Raw genomic sequence first — 25,400 nt, 5'->3', positions numbered from 1 at the left:
TCCCTTCAGGAGGCCCAGGTTCGTTCAGAATGGAAGCAGGCCAGGATTCTTCCCCTTTTAAAGAAACCAATGCTGGATCCATTGAATCCTGCCAACTACCGCCCTATCTCCCTCCTCCCTAACATGGCGAAAGCCTGTGAAAAAGTGGTCAACAAACAACTCACAGACTTTGTCGTGGGTGCCACCTACTTCATCCAGTTCAATGTGGATTCAGAGCCTCCTATAGCAATGAGTTGGCCTTGGTGGAAGTCTCGGAAGCTATTCGGGACTGTCTGGATGAGGGCGGGAGGGCAGCTCTTATTTTATTGGATCTCTCTGCAGCATTTGACACTGTCCCTCACTCTCTGTTGCTTACCTGCCTTGCAGACATGGGGATTTCAGGTGCTGCCTTGAGTTGGCCAAAATCCTTTTTAGAGCGGCGCACTCAACAAGTTTGGCTTCCCCCGTTCTCATCCTTACCTCAGGAGGTGACTACTGGGGTGCCCCACGGGTCCCCCTTGAGCCCCCTCCTCTTAAATCTATAGGTCACCCCTCTGATTTACTTGGCTGAAGAGTTAGGAGCCAAAATTATAGCATATGCTGACGACACTCAGCTTCTGTTACCTGGGAAGAATCATAATGCTCCACGTCCTAGGCGAAAAATTGTCTGGCAGCAGTCTTTCACTGGCTTTCTTCAGCACAGCTTAAATGCAATGAGGATAAGTCTGAAATTCTTCTCTATGGGACCATTCCCCCCCCAGTTTAGAAAAACTCAATGGTCAGTGGAATTTCCCTTGCCAGCCTAAACGGGGCAACCCGCAAAAAATCTTGGAGTCTGGTTCGAGGAGAATCTTTCCTTTTCCACCCAGATTAAGAAGCTAGCGGGGAACTGCTTTGGGATACTTAAAACCCTTAGGTAATTTCTCCCGCTTCTCCCCAGAGCAGCAAAGGAAACAGTGACTCGGGCCCTGATACTTTCTCGGCTCGACTACGCAAATGCTCTGTATGCCGGCTTGCCGGGCTACCTTCTTCATAAATTATAGGTTGTCCAAAATGCTGCTGCGAGACTTGTTTTTAACATCCCGATGAGAAGCAGTGTCAGACAGCATCTGCGAATACTCCATCGGCTGCCTGTAGCGAATCGTGCCAAGTTTAAAGCCTTGGGCTTTGCATGCCTGTGGCCCCACCTACTTAAGAGGTTCCTGTTCTGCACCACCCCCAGATAGCTTTGTTCACCATCTGAGTTCTTGGCCCATATTCCTCGCTTCCGGCTCACAAGAGTGGGGGGGGCAGCGCACTTGCTGTTAGAGCTGCCAAGGCCTGGAACTCACTTCCTCTGGCTCTCTGCAGTGTTCAAAACTTATGTCTATTCCCCAAAAATTGAAGAAAATATCTTTTTGTCTAACTTAACTCCACTCTATCTGTACCCATTCCCCCTCTCTTCAGGCTTGCAACGGGACACTACTTGGAGTATATGTGTGCGCTACAAGTTCAAATAACATTTAAACAAAATGTTATGACCAATAGTATCAGTTTGAACATATGTTTTTACCCTGACTGGATTTGATTTTCTTGTTACTAATCATCTTCTTGAAATAAATAATTATATTATGTGTGCGTGTGTGTGTGTATACACACACACAAACATTTTAATGCTGGTTACTCAGCCACTTCATCAATCCCACCTCAATAAACAAAGAGTATCTTGTTCACAAGTCTTCTGTGCCTAACTGATATTATCAGTAACATTTACCCATGCATTCTGTAGCCCTTTGTGTTTTACGATAATGCTGTATTTTATAATTTATCTATATATTTCCCCACCACTAAGTTCATGCTTATTTTTCAGCATCATTTTATAATGCAGGACTACATCTACCATTCTCAGAATCATCCCTGCCAATTCCAGCAAGATAAGCAGAGGGTTAGTTGTCTTGCCATAACTCTTTAAGGTCAACTGTTCTTTCACTGAAGTTGTACAAATCTTAGCAAGTAGTTTTTCTTACAAAATAACACGTAACTAATCTGTGCTCCCTTGCCATCGAGTTCTGTTCTGAACACTAAACCAAAATTTAGGGTCTATAATTATTCTCATCTTTACAACTAGAAGGACGAGGCATACAATTATATCTCATTCATGGCTTTACACATTTTGTGCATTTGGTCTCCCAGCCACATTACCCGTTTATCTTTACTTTGTACAAAAAATACTTCATAGCCTTTAGTTGCTCCTATTCTACACCCTCAAAATGTCTTTGCTGACCATATCGTTTCTGTCACTCCTTTTATGTACGGTATCATAAAGATGCAAGCAGAATTTATTTTCATAAGGACTGCTTTAATTTGCAACTGATGGCAGTGTACAAACAAAATAATCAACAAAAAAAGACAAAATTCTTTGTTGGTCCAAACCAAGTCTGTTACCAACACATGTATTATCAATCAGTGCAACCATTTCTACTAGAGGTAAAATACTTAGTTACAAAGAAAGGAACAGGAGGCCAATATCAGATTGTGTAGACAGGAGGCCAATATCAGATTGTGTAGACACATTCAGTGGTGATTAGAGTATTTGCGAGTGAGTGGTGGCGATTCCCACAACCAAGTCTACTCAACAATTATTCAACTGGTACAGCTGCAACCTATATTCACTGTATTAGCCAATTGTGTCTCTGGGACGGGTCACCATTAGGGTTAGCAATTTTTAGTTGGGGGTAGGGGGGATTTAGAAAACAAGGGTGCGACTGAGCACCTCAAGTCATAAAGGAAAATGTTTGAATGCAGTTGGTACAGGATAACAAACTATATATGGTATAGGGAGCATTTGGTGGTTGACAGAGAACACATTCAGAGCAATTCATATAGTGTTTTATTCTATGTGGAAAGACATCTAGCCATATGTTGTAATTCAAAGATGGACGTCGGGTGGAGCAAGCATATTAGGAAAGACGATTTTTTTATCTACTCATAGATACAGCAATAACGGTATTCGTTATGGGCCAAGGCAGATGGGGTAAATTACATATAATCCATACTTGGCACCTCGCACACAGCAATGCTGGTGATGAGTCAGCAGACGCATGTTTGTGCTAAATACTTTTAGAACCACACATCAGGCCTTCGTGTTTACACAAGGTGTTCTAGCCACATGACTTTAAATGTTACCACAACAGGCAAAAAATACTCCAGCCTCTTAGGAGCCTATAAAAAGTGATGTGGTGTACATGCTTTTCGCTGTACTGAAATGCAGACTTCATTATTCAGAAGTTGTGCGTGCCATGTAGTTCAATCTGCAAGCCAACCGGCACATAAAAGAAAGTTCAAACAATCTATGTAGGCTCTGCTTCTCCTGCAGGGAAACGCCTGTGCACATTATTTGCATTTGCCCTGCCCTGCTGAAAGACAGACTTTTTTAAAACCACAGTTCCTAGCCTTGGCATTTACTCCTGCAGATCTGCCTTAATTGCATGCCTCTCCGCCGAACATCCAATCCTCACAGGAAAATGAATGAACTACATGCAGGTGTTTGACAGTACTCTAAACAATTTAGCCCATCTTGACTAACACAACTATCGGGCTTTTCCCAGCTGCCCTCCTGGTTGAACATGACCAATATGGTCCAGCTCTGGTTAGCTTTACAGTGCAGCTTCTAATGACTGTGACCCATGAAAAGTGCTTGTAATTTGCACTGTGAAAAGTTCACTGTATACTTAACATGTACGCTCTTTTCATGAAAGCTACCCTTGCAGGACATGCACGTCCTCTTTTGAAAGTCTTGATATTAATATTTTAAATATATGTTTAACATTCAAGCTATTTTTATGCAGTTCATGATTCCAAAGTTTTTAGTAAGCAGAATAAGAGAATTGCTTTGTAATGGGTTTTATTGATCATACAAATAGGAATATGATGAAGGTGGTACAAAGGTTCCATAAGAAAAAGGACTTGTCACAATAGGATTACAGAGGAAGGAAGACTCATCTTAATTCAATATAATTAAACTTATTATGAGTTACTGAGAAGTGCATTCAAGTCCGGCCATATTACACTCTTCAAAACTGAACACTTTTTAGGTCTCGGCCTATAGACACGCGAAGCGCGTTCTCGGCAGAGAACTATTGTGATCATGTCAGCCGCCAAAGCTGACAAAAGGAGACAAAAGGAGACAAGAGCTGGGCACGCGCCCAGCAATCCTAATGGGAGAGGGAGCGACAAGTGCTGGCCACGCGCGGATTCAGTCGCGCTCACGGCGCCAGCGTCCCCGCCGATCACTACTCTCTTCCTGGCCGGCATCCAGAAGTTTCGCAACGCAGTGAGGGCACTGAGAGGTAGGTGCTTGTCTTCATATTCTTGTAGTTCGTATACCTCAGGACAAGAACCAGAATGCAAAGAAACACCTGCAGAACCTACTCACGGGCATGAGAACTCTGAAAAAGCTGTGTGTCAGGATAGGCCAGTGAAATTGTAGTATTGAGTAGATACTGAGACAGGGCCACAGAAAGTGAAGTTACTGAGCCCAGAAATGAAGGGTGATGAAACACCTCCAGGGGTATTTTAACCTTTAAAGTTGTACGGGAGGTTTAAAAGAATTTCTTGAATAATAAACAATATTTCGTGATAGGGGTATTTTTAAACCAATAGCACAGCACACATGGATTTTTAAGCACGTTATCGTGAAGAAACAAGTGGATTGTCAAGTTCAAGAGTGTAAAAGTAATTTACTGAACCAAAGACTAGACAGGTGAGGGAGGAAGGGAAAATAAAGACCTCTCTGAAACAAGCCCATAGGGCTTGAATTATAACAATAACGTCTGTTATGAAGTACATAATAAAGCACCGGGAGAGACAACAGAGCCATTCATTGGTTTTGACAAGGGTTATTGAGGCAGAGAGAATGCGGGAGTGAGAGGTGTTGAACAAAGGCTGTAAAAGGGAACTTCTCTGACATAAGACTTCCATGTAGGACATGGGGGAGGGGTAGCGCATAAAAGGGAGGAGTACTGAACGATGAATAGGAGGTTGAGCCTCACCCACGGGCTTGTGTCCAAGCATGGCGTGGAAGAGATAGATCTCTACTTCAGGGCTCCAGACTACCGGTTCCTCGACCAGGGGAGCTGGCGGATTCAGTGGGAGGGGAGCCGGCGGTTTCTCCGCACCTCCGGTTTCCGCTTCGCCCATGTTTGGCCGTTACGGTGCTTTTCAAACCTGATAGAGGAGCGAGGACGACCAAAGCCCCGTAAATGCCATGGGGTTCCGCAGCTATGCACTACAGATAGCGAAGAAGGACTGGTACACCCGTAGCCATCTTAGAATGGGACTCATTCTGTGGAAAAGTGGGCCACATTACCGTGTTACACTGTGCCCTGGTTGCCCAGTTATAGGACGCTGTTAAATATCATCTTACCAGCATGCACACAGAGTGAGTATCTTGCTTTGAGAATTTGGTCAGCCCACCGCTGAGCTAGCTGGAAGTGCTCAAGTGTAACACCAAACTACCCCGTCCTAAGATGGCCATTCTATAGCAGGTCAAATTTGAAGCCATCTTTAAATGGAGCGTCATTCTACGCTGCCACCCTAAAACAACTCGCGCAGTACCTATGGCCGTTATAATAGTCTAGCATATTCGTTCTGTCAAAGTCTTGAGCTAATTTACTAGTGAAGGAAATATGTGTTGACAAAACTTAACATGACTACAATACATCTTTTGTCGGTGATAAATTGTAATTTTTATGCAACTATTAAGAGTTCAAAATTACAATAAGAAGGGACTCTGCTATTTTTAAATTACGGTAAACCCTTATTTATAGCTGCCAAGATTTTATTACATAAATGTTAACTTTTCAGAACAGAGAAGTGTAGGAATTTAAAAAAAACAAGCATTGAAAATGCAACAGGTCGTGCATTTGATTAAATTGAAGCCATTTGCTTTGCTGATGGTATTGTATAGCAAAGCAAATCGCTTTAACTTAATTAAAGGCGAGAACTATTGCATTTTTAATGCTTGTTTTCTTTGCGATTACCCCAGTATTGACAACACAATTTTAGGCTCAACATCATCTGCCAAGATTGAAAGGAAAGAGAAGACAGACTGATCAAGCAAAAACATGTACTTTTCAGGTAAACTAAAAGTAAGGTTTTTAAATTTGAGGATTCCCAGACAGTATTAGTCAGAAGGCACATAGGCCTACCCCAATAACACAGACTTCACCAAAATATCTACTCACCGAAAGACAGGTTCTCCAGAAGAAGATGACAACTGTAAACACGCCAGCTAAAAGTGTAATGAGGATGGGTGTCCAGGGAATTCCATGGAAATCTGGGCCTGGCTGCATTCCCTCAGGCAGTGCAGCAACCAGCTGAAACGACAACACAGATTCAATCAGCAAATTACTTCAGGCGCACTGTAGGCATTCACTTCAATTAAGGGGAAGACATAATGCAAGTGTGCTAATCCCAAAGCGATAACAAACATTTGCAATGCAATTGGTCTCGCAGCATTAAAGTTTAAGTTATTGGCATTGTAAATGACAATGCTTTGCATTAATTTTTTTTACATTTACAATTGGTATATAAACATTGTTTGTGAATGGCAGCGGGAGGCAGAGACAACTGCACACGAGAGAGGCTGAGAGGGTCAACACGAAGGAGGGGGCAGATTGGTGCACACAGAGGGACGGAGACAGGGGGGTGTAGAGGAGGACACAGGAGGGCATAGGGAGGCACAGAAGTCACACGGCGGAGGGAGAGAGGAACGCACACAAGCAAGGCTGAGTGATGCAACACGAGGGATGGGCCAGATTGGGGCAGACAGAGGGACTTAGACGGGAGTGTATAGGTGCACACAGGAGGATACAGGAGAGTCCAGGAGGAGTGCATAGGGAGGCACCGAGGTCACACAGAAGAATGCACAGAGGAGAGGCTGAGAGGTGTCACACCGGCACGGGGAGCAGATTGGCACACACAGAGGGAGGGCGAGAAAGAGATTGAGCACATGGAGACAACCCAAGACAGGGGACGGCCCGCCGCGGGAGGGGAACCTGGGTGCCCCCATCCAACCAACGAGGACCAGAGAGGCAAGGCGGCAGTGGAACTCCCCTGCTCCCAGGGGGGAGTGACTGCTCCCGCTGGAACATATTTTGGGGGTAGTGACGCAGCACTGCGGAGGGCTAGGGGCCCACCTTGACTGGGCGGGGAAGAAACCGGCATGCCAGATTCCTATGGCAGCACTGCTCCACCAGCCAAATAAGTGAGGTTGCCCCTGGTGAATACTCTTCCAGTCGGCGTTCCTTTAAGACCACTGGGAATCACTGCGGGCACGTAGTGTGCCATATCGGCAGTTAGCACTTGTTTCCCCTGGGCGCCCCAGTGCGCAGTAGGCCATGCGGCAGGAGGGGAGTGGGCACCATCAATGCTGTGGGATAGCCTGCAGCTACAACAGTCAGACGGTGGCCAGTAGCTGGTCTAGTGTGCCCCAGATCCACTCAGCAGAGCCCGGAGAAGCAAAGAAGCCTCAGAACCCCTGAGGTAACACAGTGATTGTGCCCGCTGGGATGTCTCGGGGGTGTAGCAGCACGGCATTGTGGAGGCCTGGGGTCATACCCTAATTCAATAGAGCAGAGCCAGAACTCTCACTTGGGGCAGCTGCGGGACTCTTGCGACAGCGCTGCACCGTCAGCCAAGTAAGGACATCTGCCCCTAATACGTAGCTACCTTTTTAGCCAGCACTCCCCTTGTAGGAAACAGTGAATTGCTGAGGACACTGAGCGGACTGTAGCAGCATATCTGACTTTGTGTTCAACTTGATGCCCCATCGTGTTGGGAGCCGCGCAGCAGGAGCAGAAAGAGTGTACACACTGTAGCGGGCGGCCAGCCCTCTTTACAACCAATCTCTTAAGTGCTCCGACAGTGATATCCCCAGCATAACGAGCCGAGACATGTGGAGAGGCCCGCTGCTAACCCGCCTCCCTCCCCCGGTGCTTGTACTGTAAGAGCTGTTTGAAGGTGGTCCCAAACCGCATCCGGGGGGCCATTTCCTAACTTGCTCCAGGGCCCAGGACACACTGGCTACGCTGCTGACAATGCATGCAGTGAACCTTACACAGACAGTGTGATGCTGGTTGAAGCTATAGTGGTTAGCACTCCTTTCATGTCATGTCACCTACAAGCGCCTTATTGATAAGGCAGTGGAAAGGAGGGCACAGGGGGAGAACACGAGGAAGCAACACAGTGAACTAAATGATTGAACTAAATGATGTAGCAGGGAGGGATTGGTAGTAGGTTGCTGACCAAAGGGGTCTGGTTGATAGGACGAAGAAGAAACGAGCCACAAATAAGACAAGTCCCAAAACGCAAAAGGGGAAAAAATACTTGTTAAACTTGGTAGCACTTTCTGGGCATTGGCTGCACCTCATTAGTACCAGCTTTACGCCCAAATATAGTACTAATCAAAATAGTGGTACATGCTCGTCTTTCTGAAGGGGACCGTATAAATCGAGTTTAGAAGTGAGTAGCATATTGGCGCCCTGTTTATTTCAGTGTAGTTTTGGTGAACCGCAGGCTAGAACTAGTCTGATTGAGCACTGCAACTAATCTCCCTGTGCCTACGATTGTAAATGGGTAGCCTGTGATGCACCTGTATAATTCAAAAGAAGTAAATCTCCACTTAATGTATGTGATTTTGCATGATCTTGCAACATTCACTAAAGTGCAGAGCTTGGCTCTGCGCAGGTAGGTTTATGCTGAGTGGTTGACCTCGGAGCTTGGGAACTGGGTCTCGAGTCTCCTGTGATTCTGGGCAAATCACTTAATACCCCCGCCCCCTCTCGTGCCTAACAAAATGCATGTGTCCCGTCTGTAACGGAACTGCTGCTCATGTACGCGCTATATGAAACTAAAAACAAACAAGGAAGAAGAAACAGGACCCAGAAGGATACAGAGAAAGACAGTCCCCGCACTTATTTTATCTAAAATTAAGCATTGGGAAACTGACGTCTCGGCACCTGTTTCATCTCAAATTAAGCATTGGGACCGTAAAACTAACAAACGCTATAAAAGCGGCTGACATGTCAGCAACAATAATGTCTCACAATGTACACGGAAACTCCCGTCTGAGTAAATGCTTGTAAAACAAGCTGCCTTGCCCTCGGTGCGATTGAACAATGTGTTATGAGCAGAGCTGCCCACTGTGTTTTAGGATTATTTCTCATGAGAGGCAGCATGCTGGCAGAAAATAAGGAAGCGTAGGGGGGAAAAAGGTTTTCCACAAAAGGATCCGCAAGGAGAAATTTCTAAGGAAGAATGAAATATTGCAGTGGCGGTCTATTCTTTTGTTTTTTTTAAATTAAAATCTCATATTGATGGGGTGGCGGGGGCATAGTTTGTCATTCGGTTGTGCTTTCCTGCACCTGAACCAAGCCGTAGTGCGACCAGTGGCCCCTATGGCTGTTGCCAATCTTCCTTAAAGCGTAGCCTGAAAGAATGAGTGCCGGACGGAACAGCTTTATGTGGGGGTGGTATGTGCCAAAGAGCGCCTCTCTGCGCTGCTGTAAATGCAGTTTGTACAGACCTCCTGCTGGTGTGTACTGCTTCTCATGCTCTCTCCCCACTCTTCTCTTCCAGTCTCTGCTGCTTCTGGCTTACCTCATCAGGAACGGCTCCGAGCGTGTGGTGTGAGCGAAACCGAAACCTTCCGTGGGGCGGGACTTCCGGCTTCGGAAGCCCACGCACGCACCCACGGAGAGAAGCAGTGCTGGTGAGGCGGGGCTCCCATGCCCGAGGGAGAGCCCCGCGGTGGCGGCTGAAGTCCGGAGTGGCGGTAAGTGGAGGAGGGGGGGGGGCTCGGTGCACTTGTGTGTGTGTGTGTGTGTGTGTGTGTGTGTGTGTGTGTGTGTGCGCGCGCATGTGTGTATGCGACGGCGGGTTCTCTGTATGTGTGGGTGGGTGCGTGCATGTGCGCTCGTGTGTGTGTGTGTGTGTGTGTGTGTGTCTCTGTGTATGCGCATGCTTGTGTGGTGTTGGAGCTTCCCGGGAGACAGCAGCTGAGCGCTTGGCCCGCTCAAAACGCCTCCTTGAAGAGGCAATGCGCGTGGCCAGGTGCTGTCTCCTGGGAAGCAGACCCAGCGACAATAGATCTCTGGCGGACACAGCGCCTACGCGCTGTTAAACGCCACGAGACCTAAAAACAATTGTTGGCATGTAGAGTATACAAAAAGTAAGAATTCAAAGATTGCGATCACAAGCTGCGGCTGCTAATGAGTTCATCAGCGGCAACAATATCTTCTTCAAAATACAGAGATACATAAATTGACAATTAAGGCATGAAAAAGATTCACCGCAGAGCCCCCAAATCGTTCTCCTCAGGATCACCCCAGCCTGCTCAACTGAACTCCTAGCCCAACCACTCCAATAAAATTATTTGCATATCAACTCCATCTGACTCATCCAGCCAAATTGTCAAACTACTAATCCCCTCCTCCTCCTGCCTCACATCTCAGAAATGATCCAAAAGCCTTTCAGCCAGCAGTGTTCATACTCCTGTTGAAGGAAAGAAATACTGGGAAAAGGGCTGACCAGTCATCTCTGATCAAATCTTAACTCCCTTCTTCATTAGGTACTTAACCTTATTTATATATTTCACTCAATTCAATGTGCCTGTTCACCAACTCCAAAGAAAAAGTCCTCCTCACACAGTTCTTGTTCTCTCTCTAACAAGCACAACATGTTCTTGCCAGCAAGAGAGCTCAAACAGTTAAACGCCCGCTGCTGACATTACTGTGTGGTCAGTAGGTCACATGTCTGAATACCTGCAGGATCAACTCTGCTTTTCATCCTTCTGAGCTTATTACATTAAATCGCACCTAACCTTGCATAACAATCTCAACTCTATTTAACAACCACATGATTATATTCTGTTTGCCTGCTATGTTAAAATTTCCAGGTAGAAGGGTTCCAAATCAAGTACAAAAATCTTCTAACAGAAGATATTTTAGAGTATCATTATCAAGAGGGGATCTATGTAGAAAGTCAAAAAAAGATTGTCGTTCGGAGACAACAAAAGGAAGGACTGTGGCATAAAAGGAGAAACGCATTTTGGATTGTGATAATGTCTCCAGATATCATACTTCATCAATTCTTCCTCAATATTCACAAACCAACAATGGCCTGAGTCATGACTCTTATGAAAACAAGGAATGCAGGATAGCATGCAGACCGTTTTGATATAACCTATCAAAGCACACAATAGAGTCAGCTAGTACGTACTTTCCTGGAGACTGCTTTTCTTGACATATCAAAATGCATCACTTAAATTATACATGGACACCAACACTTTGTAAGCAGAGCTTGAAAGCAGCTTCAGCACATAGGAAGGTAGGTTATATTAATATCCTGCACATAAAAAGAACTTGAGCTGATCCTAGTAGGTAGGCACAGAAGAGGACTTGGCAGAGTCGCCAGAGTTGTATTACATTTGATTAAAATATCTATAAACAATAGTACATTGAATTTTGGCTTGGTAAGTTTATACATCATGAAATATTTCTCATACACGACAATTAATGTTCAGATTATATCACAGCGGACATTCAACTCTAAATAGGAATGTAGTAATGAAGACTTCTAACTGTTGTCATGAAGCAATTCCAAGAGCGCTTGTGTAATAGCCTCCTGGTAAAAAGGGTATTGTACGTATGTCTTCATTAGGTCGTGGAAACCTCTTCTCTTTATAACATTAACCTTTCTTCAGTGTTCACTTTTCTATTACTGCTGCGATATCCAGTAGGCTTTAGGTAACATTATGAAGTAGCATCTTGGAACACCTGTTTGGTATTTATTTGAGGTCATGGAATGTTGCCTAACATTTGAATGTTTTCTGTCAAGATCAGCACGCTTTTCTTCCACCTGCGTGTGGGCCTTTTGGTATGTAATTTACTCAATAAATTACTTCTGCTTCATACCGGCTTCCTGTCTTAACAAAGGGTTAAATTGAAGACAGTTGGCCAGGGATAACCACTGTCACCTTGGACCCGACAAGGAGCAGTGGATGGCATGATGTCTATTTTGAGCCAAACACGTGTCCAAACACAGAGGGCGTGCTGTACCATACAGACCTTTGTCCTAGGAGGCACAGCAAAGCGCAATATGGCTCAAGAACAGATACCTATGGATTGAACAACATTATCTTCCAAGATATGTAAATACTCCTAACCCACAATGGATACACAAGCGCATTTACAGCCACAGCAGCTAATGGTGACACAGGTGGGCAACCAAAAAAAGAAGGGCTGTTATTTTTTTTTTTTTTAAAGTTGATAAATTCAATTCAGCTGGATTGGAGTGGGCAAAGACTTCCACAAAGAGCTTGTGGCCCTCATTTTACACAAACACTGCAGTTCAATTTGCCATTTTCCTTCCGCACAGAAGTTCCAAGTAGGGTTATGAATATTCAATGCCTGCTTTATGTGAGCAGGCAGAGGCTCACAGGATACCAGTGAATGACAGTGAGCTCTTTGAATTTTACTCTGACCAGGTTGAGCAACCAGTGCATCTTTCATAAAATCCTTTTGGTACTCCTTTGAAATTTAATCTGTGGAATTTTGCAGGCTTTGTAACTTCTACTGTGTACCTTTTGAGGTGCCCAAGAACTGACAGTCTAGCAGTCTACCTTTGTGCATATACTTTCTCTTGCTTCCCACTGATGCTCCTCCAAAAATGGCTGCAGTCTTTGCAGCACTTTCAAAGAAACCTCTGCAAAGGTTTTATCATGCTTGTGAAATCCATTCATTTCAAGTTACGTGAATTTTTATCAATTCTGTTGCCACGAAATGTGTGTTTTGCTCTACAGGAAGAAAAAAAATATTTTGCGAGAGATTTTTTTTTTTAAACCACAACCGTGCAGGTATCATGTATGAATTTGATATGCGAGCTATACACTCACTTTTTATTCCCACAAGAACTTGCAAATGTTCACAAACTGAAATTTTGCGCCATCTTACTAGCATAGTAAATGACTGTTAAGGTAGCCTGATTCACCTGCCATTCAAACTCAATTGTTTGATTAACCCCTTCGACGCTCATGACGAGCTGGGCTCGTCATGAGGTAGCCTCCTCGCACGCTCATGACGAGCCCAGCTCGTCATGAATAATGGGTTTTTTAAAACATGAGCACAGGAGCGGAATTTCGCTAGCGCTCATGTGGTTAAAGATTACCCTGTTATGCAGAGTTACCTCATGGCTCATTTGAAAGGATCTTACTCATGTCTCAAAAGCACTCAATTTAACAATGTCATTAAGGGAGACTGTATTCTACATCCAATTTCTGATAAAAGAATTGCTGTAAATTGGACTCAACATGTGAAACTATTAATGTGATTTAGTCATCAAAATGCCCGTGTCAAAAAATATATGTGGGACACAAGCTTGAAATTAAGATTGCGAAATCTACTGTTGCAAAACGTTTCATGGATATGCAACACTGTATGATGCTGGCTCTTCATATAGTGGACCAAAATGAGTTACACAGTGTAAAGAGTCCAACTGGTTTACAGAGGCACAAATGAGAACCAAAATGCTCCCTTTTGTGGTAGTGAGGGTGAGCAGTTAGGCCTAATCAGAGGGTATTGCTAAGCAGTTATTGCACATACAGAGGCAGTAAGTGAGACACACACAATACAGAAATCAAACACCAATTTATTAAAAAAAAGTTTGCCAATCCTGGGTAAATCAGACATCTGACTACCCGCACACTCATCAGACAAACATACACTTTTGTGACAATTGGTCCTCACTTTGACAATTTTGGAAAGATTCTACCAATGACCACCCTGACCACCCTCCACTTGAATAGCATTACTACCAATCCGCACAACTTTGGTGGGTGCACAATATTTACCCCTTCCATTTTTTGACGTTAACAGGAGACTTGACGCGAACAACATCCCCTTCAACCGTAGGAACCATTTTAACACTTTTTCTTTTATCAAACCAGATCTTCTGTTTATTTTGGGTCAATTTGGTATTCTCTTTAACTATGTCCATAAGTTTCACAACATTAGACTCTGATTTAAGCCATTTACTCATCCACCTGGGCCTAAAACTAGTATTTGCCCTTCTACCCCTTAAAAGTTCAAAAGGTGAAACTTTGGTAGAAGAATGTGGCTTGGTCCTGTAAAACTACAACATACTTTCCAAAGACTTGACAACATCATGATTTCCAGCTACTACCCATCTGATGCACTCACCTACCACACGATTCATTATTTCCACAAGACCATTTGTTTGTGGGTGATATAGAACTATTTAAATGCTTCACTCCACACGAAACTAAAAATACCTCAAACTCCTTACTCACAAACTGAGTTCCATTGTCAGAAAAGAGGAACTCAGGGAATCCTTCTCTCATGCACACCTCTCTCAGAAACTCAACCACACTCACAGTATTGGCTACTCTGACCATCTTTATCTCCAGCCACTTAGATGCATAGTCCATAAGAACTCAAATATAACTGCACCCAAACGGCAAAGTTTCAAATAGGCCCATCACTTCCATTCCCAATTTGACCCAAAGGGACACTCAACAGGCAACAAAGGTGGCGTTGTCACTTTATAAGTTTTCTCAGTGGCACCAGACACAAAACAGTTTTGTACCAAATCATGTATTTCCACATCATACTTGGCCACCAAAAATCTACACGGATACGACATTTGGCGAGTTTCGCACCCAAATGCCCCTCATGAGCTTTCCTGCTGATAACATGGCTGATGGAATGAGGTGGAATGAGCTTATCACATCGCAATAGTACACCATCCTCTAAAGAATTATTATGTTCCACTTTGCAGTATGGTTAAAAAAGAGGGGACGACAGTTTCTCTGGGAAAGAGAATCTTCTCTCAAGGCTGCCCTCCAGTACTCTTCAGAAACCACATAAGATCAGAAATATCCATGGCAGCCACAAAACAATTTTCAGCATCCTCTTTACACAACTCTTTGAAATCCATCTCTTCACATGCATCTTTGTTTTGTGGAAAGCGAGAAACGAAGTCTGCCCTCCCATTCTTTCCCCCTGGAATATGAGACACATCAAACTGGTATTGCAACACTGTGCTGCCCATCTTCGTTATTCTGGGTGTACAACACTTACTGGTGCCAGAATAGAAATGTATGGTTTATGATCGGTAAGCAGCTTGAAACGGCTGCCCCAAACATATGGGCGGTACCACAGGCGAAGCAGCTCCAGGACAGAGGTGAACAGAGGTAAGAGGTGAACAGAGGTAGAGGGCAAACAGCAGTGACAACGCAACGGTAGCAATGATGGCTGTAATGCTTAAAAGTTCACGGCGTGGTGGGGAATGACCTTAAGGTTAGAAGTAAAAATCACGCTGAGGGTTCTGCTGTGTAGTCAAATCGTCGCCAAAAATGTTGTAGTAATTGACTCAAAGTCACGGTAGGTTAAAAAGTTTATTTCCAGTGACTACACAGCTGGCAGGTCAATACATCACCAAGTCCAGCAATAACGGATCATCACAACTCAATCTACTTGAACATAAACATTCTAAGAATACACACAGCTCCTATGACATAGTGAACATACAGACATAATATGGTGCACTTCATGACAGGATATTCTGAAAGTACAACAATATCACAGGCTGTGAAGGCCTTTGATGTCCTCTGTCTTGTATGCCGATTACTAGTCATCCTGCTTGGAGGAGGTGACAACACCTTCTGCAGAGCAGGCTTTGTTCCTGACCTCAGAGAGCATGGGCTCTCACCTCCACGGGTCAGAACCACGTCTGTGGTGGCAGGCTGGACAGAACCAGTCAGCCAACACAATAGAGGTTTGTAGGTTTTCAGGGAGTACCTCTAAGGTACCATCTGGGTGCCTGTATTAATAAATCAATCACTGGAATCAGTGTGGTTTATTAATATGAGGTGTTTGATACCAAACACCATATGTTTAAGAGAAGCAATTATGTAGCTGGGGAACTGGTTTCGACCAGTGCTCAGTACATACCTTAAGTTGGCTTCCCTGTTCACTTGTACTGCCAGTAATGAAACTGGCCAGTACAGGGGCATATCTGCTCATGCAGGAGGGAGGAGGGAGGGAAGGGGGCACCAGTTGGGGAAATTGAATTTAATGTAGCAGCAATACACAGAGAATACTGTAAGCAATGTATAGGCTGATCAGTATGTGATGTATTGATATACTAAATGCCAATAAAATCTGGTTTAAAAAAAATATTTATCTGTTCATGCAGATATATGTCCTCAAATGTAATATAATGCACCCTACCTTAAGACTGTAAGGCTTGTTGTAGGTGTGACTTACAAATATTACATGCAGTATTAGGGGACATGGCGCACAGGGTGTGTGCCGTGCTGGGTTTTCACTTTTTAGAGCACTTGTCAAGCAGCCTACTGAGACATTCTGTATGACTTTGGTGATGGTTCACTTAGAGTAGCACATTATATATGCAGCAGCTCTTAGGGAGCCTTGTTCGTGTGTATGCTGTAGGTACCAGGGGTACCACCTACTAGAGACTTTCAGAGGGGCTAAAGGCCTGGTCAAATGGGGATCAACAGACCAGTGAACTTGTTTTGGGGGGGGGGGGCTGAAACACTGGCACTGGGGACCTGGTTATCAAAGTTACATCAAACACCAGGCAAAAGGGGTAGGTGTTGCTGCAACAAAACCCCAGTCTCCTACAAACATGACCTACCGCAACTAATATTTCAGATTTGCAAAGTAGTAACAAGACATCCAAGAGAAGGTGGTATGAGAAAAACTTCTACAGAGAGAAACAAAGTGGATTGAATATTTTAAGCCAAATACCCTCAACCAGAGTTTCCAAAACTGCAGGTCTTGACTCACTTTGGTGGGTCATAAAAATCTAAGCAATAAAGATGCCTCTAAATTCTGTATTTATCTTGTCACAATTGCTGTGTTTGTAAGAGGTCAAATAGGCTATATCTTCTGACAAACTGATGCTTTTTTAACATGGGGATTGCTGTCTACAAACTCCTCACACTTTGCAGTCAGAGAAAGAAAAGTAAAGGTGATTATGTGACAATCTTCTTGAGGTACAGCTATGTAAAAGGAAAGGCTGTAATGTTTTGTTGAATGTAAATACCTGTAAATGAACTCTGAGCATTCAGCAATTAGAAAAGCAAAAATGAAGCATTTTTTTTGTAATCCTGAAGTGTAATGGAAATAAATATTTTAATAGGATCAAAACAAATAACACAGGCTTTCCTGCAGGAAGGAAGGCTGGGGGATACCAGGTAGGGGCATACCATGTCAATTATCTGGACAGTAGAGCGATGGCATACAGAAGAGGAGCAGCTGGAGTTGCTCATGCTCTGATCCATCCTGCATAGGTCTGTCAGCAAGCTAGATGGTTGGCTTACTTTTAAAACCAAGTGAGATGCTCTGGAATGGTGGACAGGGCTAGGAGGGTGTCACGCAGGGGCTTACAAAGACTATGCTGCCTGTAAAAAGCCAAGTGCTGAAAGCAGTATTTGCAGATTGGGAACAATTTTTTCAAGTTGGATCACTAACACTGTGATTTTTGTAAGAATGATACAGTGCATTAATCATTCATTCTAAATAACGCTCACAAAATCTATGCCAGCTCTGCAATAACTAAGACAAGGATAGGTTAAGGTTTCAGAATCGACATAACAAAGAGCAACAAGCTTTGGCAGTGCCTATGGCATCTACTGACTTGGTTATGGTTCCAGCACCGAACATAACAAAACAAAGAGCAATAAGCCTATCACATCTACTGACTTTGCCATTTTTCTTTCTACCACAGACAGCGCAGGCACAGCTGCCATACTGGAAGGCATTTTCTTAAAACAAAAAAATCATACAAAGATAGTTGTGGCACGTGCACTGCGGCTATCCTCAAATGTTTTTTTTCTTAAAACAAAATCCAAGGGAGAGGAAGTAGATAATCATGCACTGCATATAACATACAATTGTGACATCAGCAGTGGAAGGATACAACCCAAACAATCAAAACATGGTGACCCCAAAAATCCTTCTTAGGTATAAAGATTGAAACTGGGAAGAAGCCTTAAAATCAGGAGCAGGTAACGGAGACAAACAAGGAAACTATCCAATCATGAGCAAGGAGTCAGATAAAAAGCCCATGCCTAATATAAATTTGATCCCGTAAGTCTGCTTGCACTAGGACAGCTAAACCTAGAGGCAGCTGTAAACGTGAGCTAAAATGGCTCATGGGTGCTAGCAGAGAAAAGAACCCAAATGCTGGATCAACCAAGAGTTGATTGTTTACAGTTCATTCCCACGTCCCGTATGTTTATTACTGCCAATGAAAGTCTTGAGCTTGTATCTGGCTACTACCCAAACGTTTGCCCCTAAGGGGACAGGTAGAAATTAACAGCACAACTCCCGTGATAATACGTGCCAGAAAAATGGAGGGTCATAGGATGACAAACCACTAGAGAATACCAAAGGTATCAATGCATTTAAGACTGTTGAATTTGAGTAAAGCCACATACAATTTCAGTTGTAAACAAAATTAAAACGCAGAAAAAAAAATAGCAGGATGAAGAGTAGATTACTTATAGTCTCCACTTCTAAGAAACATTGAGTGCTCTTAAAATCTAGAACGAGTCTAGAATCATTAATGAAAAGATGCAAGCACAGAATTTTGCAAAAACCTGCTGTTACATTTCTTTCAATCCAGTTAAAGACTAACCAAGAGCCTTGTCATTACCAGAACCATTTACTATCAATCAATCAATCAATCAGTGAACTTGTAGAGCGCACTACTCACCCGTGAGGGTCTCAAGGCGCTGAGGGGAGGGGGTGCTGCTAATGCTCGAAGAGCCAGGTCTTGAGGAGTCTTCTGAAGGTGAGCAGGTCTTGGGTCTGCCGCAGATGGGTGGGGAGGGTGTTCCAGGTCTTGGCGGCAAGGAAGGAGAAGGCTATGCCACCGGAGGTTGTTCGTTGGATGCGCGGGACGGCGGCGAGAGCGAGACTGGCGAAGCGGAGCTGGCGGGCGGGGTTGTAGAAGCGGAGTCTGCTGTTCAGGTAGGCTGGTCAGGTGTTGTGGAGTTCCTTGTGTGCGTGGGTGAGGAGCTTGAAGGTGATCCTCTTGTTGACGGGGAGCCAGTGCACGTCTCTTAGGAGGGGGGTGATGTGGCTGTGACGAGGGATGTGGAGGATCAGGCGGGCAGAGGCGCTTTGGATGTGTTGTAGCAGTCGTAGGTGTTTGGCCGGGATTCCTGCGTAGAGTGCGTTGCCGTAGTCCAGTCTGCTGCTGACGAGGGTCTGGATCACCGTTCTTCTGGTTTCGGTCGGGATCCACTTGTAGATCCTGCAGAGCAGGCAGAGGGTGTTGTAGTAGGAGGAGGAGATGGAGTTTACCTGCTTTAAAATGGAGAGTGAGTAGTCGAGGATGAACCGTAGGTTGCGTGCGTGGTCCGTAGGTGTTGGTGCTGTTCCCAGTGAGGTCGGCCACCAGGAGTTGTCCCAGGTAGAGGGGGAGGGGCCGAGTATGACGACATCCGTTGTGCTGAGTTCAGTTTCAGACGGCTGCTCCTCATCCACTCGGCGACGGCCCTCATTCCCTCGTGGAGGTTGGTTTTGGCGGTGTGCGGGTCTTTGGTGAGGGAGAGGATGAGCTGGGTGTCGTCGGCGTAGGAGATTATGTTCAGGTCGTGCTTTCGAGCCACTTGTGCGAGGGGGGCCATGTAGACGTTGAGCAGGGTTGGGCTGAGGGATGCGCCCTGGGGTACGCCGCAGATGTCTGTGGCTTCGGATCGGAAGGGTGGGAGGCGGACTCTCTGGGTTCTGTCGGAGAGGAAGGACATGGTCCAGTCCAGGGACTTCTCTTGGATTCCGGCTTCTTGGAGGCATGTCCTTAGTGTGCGGTGGCAGACCGTGTCGAAGGTGGCTGACAGGTCCAGGAGGATGAGGGCTGATGTTACGCCGTTGTCTAGTTGCCGTCTGATGTCGTCTGTGACGGCGATGAGGGCTGTCTCGGTGCTGTGGTTCCGTCTGAAACCGGACTGGGATGGATCTAAGATGTTGTTGTCCTCGAGGTGGCGGGTCAGTTGCATGTTGGCGTTTTCTCGATGACCTTTGCTGGGAAAGGGAGCAGGGAGATGGGCCGGAAGTTCTTGAGGTCCGCCATGGGTTTCTCGAGGAGGGTGTTCCGATTTCGGCATGCTTCCAGCTGTCCAGTAATGTCGCTGTCTCGAAGGAGATGTTGATGACCTTCCGTAGTTGGGGTGCGATGGTTGTGTCTGCTTTGTTGAATATGTGGTGTGGGGAGGGGTCTGTTGGTGAGCCTGAGTGGATGGAGTTCATTACCTTGACGTGGGACCAGGAGGTCAGCTGGTTGGTGAAGGTGGCGTTCGGGGTGGGGGCTGTCTTAGTCGGGCGGTCGAGGTGTTGAAGCTGTTGTGGATGTCAGCGATCTTGCGATGGAAGAACGTGGCCAGTGAGTCGCACAGATCTTGCGAGGGTGGGATGTCGTTGGTGCTGGCGCTGGGGTTGGAGAGTTCCTTCACTATGCTGAATAGCTCTTTGCTGTCATGTTGTCCAGGCGGGTTTTGAAGGAAGATTTCTTGGCTGTTCTGATGAGTTGGTGATGTCTGCGGGTGGCGTCCTTGTGGGCTGCGTGGTTGTTCGGTGTGCGGTCGTGGAGCCATCTCTTCTCCAGTTTCCGGCATGTGCGTTTGGAGGTCTGTAGCTCTCCGGTGAACCAGGTGGCTTTCTTGCTGGAGTGGCTGCTGGAGGGTGTCTTGAGCGGGGCGAGAGTGTTGGCGCAGTCTTCGATCCACTGTCTGTGGTTACGGGCGGCGGTGTCCGGGTCGGTGGGTGGGTTCGGGGCGAGGTGTGGGTCAGCTGGTCTTCGGTGATTTTTCTCCAGCAGCAGCGAGGCAGCTGTATAAAATTATTTTCATCGATCTGCCCAAATACTCACCTTGCCCAATGGTCAAGGTCATAAACTTCACCAATTGCAGCCTCTTCTACCTTCCAAACACATGCCACCAATCTCTTGACCTGTAGCACCATATTGACTCTTCAAGATACCATGCTTGCACCTTGCTCTGACACTTTAATTTGAACACCATGCCCATCGCGCTGCAAGCCATTACTTCTCTGGCACAGTTGAAGTCAACTTTAAAAACCACCTCAGAAAAGTCATAATATAGGGATGAAGGGCAGACCTGGGTACAATTCCCTTTATCAAGCCCAAAAGCTCCCCACTAAATTCAGTTAAAACGTGAATTACAGTAACTAAAATACAAATCAGCAAGGATCGGCAGGCAACCAAGTGAAATGGCTGACAGAGGCCACTTGGATCCCTTTACAGAAATAATGGATGCGATGGGAGACGGCCCTGTGAAGGGACCTAAGTGACTCGGAATGATGTAAAAACAAAGTTCTCCCATAAAGGGGTCTCACGTAATACTAGACTGAAATACATACAGTGTAATTATGTGAACATGACGTACATGGCCCCACACAGGATTCAGGTGACTTTCGGGGTGGGGGGGGAACACGTAAATGCCCATGGTGCACACATACCGACTCAGATTTTTTACACATGACCTGGAGCTTTGCGGCGCTGCGACCCTTCTGGGTCGAGGTCTTAGCACAGATAAACATGGCTGTGGGGCGAGTACTGGAGGCCACAATAGAAGTTTGACAGTTGGGACTGTTTCCCACGCTCCCCAAGAGAAAGGTTGGCACCAGATTTATTGATCAGCCATGTCCTGGAAATCAGCCCTGAGGCCATAGGAAGGGCTTTGGAGACGAGATGTCACACACTGGGCAGAACCTTCATTAGAGAAGAGGCCAGAATTCCAAAATGTCATCCTCTGGCGGAGCAGTGGAGAGATATGATGACTAATTGGGAGCTCTCAGGGCAGGTGTCGGATGATGATAGTGATGGGGCTGTCCATGAGAACGAACCCCAAGACAATAGGGCTGATGAGGCTAGGGTTGTGAGCTCACCTCCCTCCCAGCCTACCTCACTCAAGCATCAAAACACCCCATGGGGATAGGGTGAATTAAGCTTAAGCATGGGGTTTTGTTTAGGAACGGCTAATGAAGCCTTGGGAAGCCCTCACCCCCTTCGCCCCCGATACACAACGCATAGTTATCTTTAGAACGTTAATTGGTACAGCAACACTGCCTGCCGTTGCGCACACATCCTACAGTTGTTTTGTATTTGGTTTTGGTTAGTTAGAAGAAAACAACAAACAGATACTAACAATGACGACTCCCCAACTTCTGGGTGAAATAAAAAATACAAATATAATGGCATACAGTTTACTGAAAGTTAAACACGTGGCAGCCCTGAGAGATAAGAGGAATGTAATCAGGGTTGTAAGCGAGGCATGTTAGTCGCCCCCGATGGGGGAGGCAGAAATATAATTAATATGTGAACGAACACATTCGTATGTCACTGCTTTCGATATATGGCATACAATGATATGATATAAGTACATATTTGTAGTGGTCAATGAAAATGTCAATATTTTTTTAAATGACAATAAAAATATGTTTGGGGAAAAAAATACAATTCAGCACTTTTTACTATGGGACAAAATAACCAGTCGCTCCAAATGTTTGCTATACCCGGCGTGTAGCGTGAAAAGCTGACACGTGGGCGAAAGTAACTATTTAGGCGCTAAGCAAAGCATATAAGTTAAAAGGAAATGGGGAACTGCCCATGACTCGGCCTCGAATTTCAATGCATAAAAAGCATACTGCATCAGATTATTAAATTCAACTCCTGACGAGTCCATGAAAGAGCGTGGAGATTCGCCTTAGACCTAAGGAAGGACATATGGTCAGTGCAGGTGTAGGCAATGATGACATCCTGAGTAGGGCAGGGTGCAGCAAGCAATCCAAGTGCAGGGTTGCATAAGACTCCCAATAGACGCGCTCATGCTCTGATTTGGGATACTATTTAAGTCGATGAGCGGCCGGGGCGACACCTCTGAGAGGCACGGGTGTGAAAGAGGCCATGGGTGGGACAAGGCAATGGTAGTACTTTGGAAAGGAACTCTCACCTTAGACATACTATCCATGAGCTGGGTCAGGTTCAGTTCCCCGGGCGGCTCAGGTGGCTCCACGGGGGTATCCAGGCTGCTGCCGCCCGCGGGGCTGAGCAGGGCGGCCGAGGTGAGCTCCGCGGGCTCCTCCATGCCCCGGGGCTGCCAGCTGTCAACGCTCTCCGGAGCCTGAACTTCGCCTCCTGCTCAGCTTTCACTTCAATTACACGTCAACAATACACGACCCTTCCATGACCCCGGCGCGTCACAGACAAGCGACGGCGCCAAAGGGAGAGCGGCGAGTCACACACACCGGTAAGAATACTAGGCACTAGGGAGCCACGTAGAGGTCACAGAAATAGGACTGTGACTGTAAATAAACAAAACGAATGAGAGCAGAGTCCGTGCAGCTCAATCGTCTTGGAAAGCAGTCACCGTGTAAGAGCACCTTGCCTGTCTGACGTCCAGGTAATTTGAGATCCCCTGGCAATTACTCGCGCCACATCCCAATGCAAGATGGCCGCCGCGTTATTTGTTACCCCGTGTCCATTCCAGGAACTGTCACCCATGATGGTGCGGTCACATTTGAAGGGACGGTGTGTGTGTGTGTGTATATATATATGTATATATGTATATATATATATATACATATATATATATATATATATATGTATATATATATATATATATATCTCTCTCTCTCTCTCTCTCTCTCTCTCTCTCTCTCTCATATAACGAACGAACACAAAAGCTAATTACCCTTTTCGTTTAAAAAAAGTAAACCACCACTATGTAGAATGATAAATGTCCCGAAAAAGTAGCGATATCGCAAACACGCACACAATAGCGTTTGACCCACGAATTTAAAAATAATGTTGCACATAGGTTTCTGTGACCCGAGGGCACATACCGCAATACCTACATTTTTTTTTTACAATCAACATTATATCAGTCAGAGTTTCTTACAGTGACGTACCAAGTCTATCCAATTTGAAAAGCACCAGTACAGTTTACATTTTTTTTTAATGGGCACTAGCGGTAAACCACAGTACCCATACCGGATATTGCCCAATAAACTCTATTTGCCCCTGGACAATATGATACTTCACATGCCAAGCTTGTTCGTTTTTTATAATCAGGTTTTGTGATGTTTTGAACAGCTTGACGATATTCACAGGATGCACTGCACTTTATAGAATATTGCACTCAAAACATTATAAGCACACACCATGCATACTCCACCCTATGCCACTCCACTCTGTACCATTCCAGGCCACTGCACTCTACTCTGCACCACTCAACTTTACACCACACCGCTGCACTCTGATCCACTCTGCATCACGCCATGTTGCTGCACTCTGCGCCACTCTACTCTGCACCACTCTACTCTATGCCAATGCACCCTACTTCAGTATACTCTACACCACTGCATGCTACACCACTCCAATCAAGGCCACTCCACGCGGCACCACTCCACTCTACGCCACTCCGCTACAATACACTCTATGTCCATCCTCTCTAGGCCAAGGTACTCTGTTCTGTACCACTCCACGTCAATCCACTGTACATCACTCTAGTCTAGTCTACACCACTTTACGCCATTACTCTATGCCACTCTACGCCACTGTACTCTACCCTGCACCATTCCACTCTACCCTGCATCATTCCATTCAGTCACTTCATTCTACTGTATGCCACTGCACTCTACGCCACTTTACTCCACTCTGCGCCATTCCACTGTACGCTTCTCTACACCACTCCACTTTATGCCCACTCTACTCTACTCTGCATCACTGCACTCTATGCCACTGTATTCTACACCACTGTACTCTATGACACTCTAATCTGCACCACTACTCTCTACGCCACTACAGTCTACTGTGCACTACTTTAATCTATGGCACTGTATTCTACACCTCTGAATTTTATGCTGCTGCATCCTAAGCCACTATACTCTGCAACACTCTATGCCACTGCACTCTACAGCACAACAATCAAATCTCCACTTTTGAAGCTTTACACCACATATATATATATGTATATATATACTACATTCACTCAAACCAGCACACAGAGGCTGGTATGGCATACGCTCTATTAACTCAGACTTAAGTACAAACTGCAGTATAAAGAGACACTAGGGTAACATTCTACACCACTGCACTGTATGACATTTTAATCTGCAACACTGCACTCTACAATAAAAAATCTAAATTCCCCTTGGGAAGCATTACACCACATATATAAACTACATTCACTCAAACCAGCACACAGATGCTGGTATGGCATATGCTCTATTGACTCAGACTTAAGTACCACTGCAGTATAAAGAGACACTAGGCTAACATTGTGTATAATCAAAAACCTTTAATTGTAGGCT

The 25,400-nt window shown here is 45.3% G+C and overlaps 1 protein-coding gene across 2 annotated transcripts in view; it reads right to left on the bottom strand.

The window, feature by feature from the left end:
• Positions 1 to 25,400, bottom strand: part of MIA3 (MIA SH3 domain ER export factor 3) — a 353,545-nt gene that overhangs the window by 189,142 nt on the left and 139,003 nt on the right. For both annotated transcript variants that reach the window (XM_078649820.1, XM_078649821.1), the window contains exon 8: positions 6,204 to 6,335. In XM_078649820.1, coding sequence (XP_078505946.1) covers positions 6,204 to 6,335 — 132 coding nt within the window. The remainder of the gene's footprint in view (positions 1 to 6,203; positions 6,336 to 25,400) is intronic.

This window comes from Lissotriton helveticus, chromosome 6 (assembly GCF_964261635.1).
Source record: "Lissotriton helveticus chromosome 6, aLisHel1.1, whole genome shotgun sequence".
NCBI lineage: Eukaryota > Metazoa > Chordata > Amphibia > Caudata > Salamandridae > Lissotriton > Lissotriton helveticus.
The sequence above is the reverse complement of the archived record's forward strand: the minus strand, read 5'-3'. Positions and strand labels throughout refer to the sequence as shown.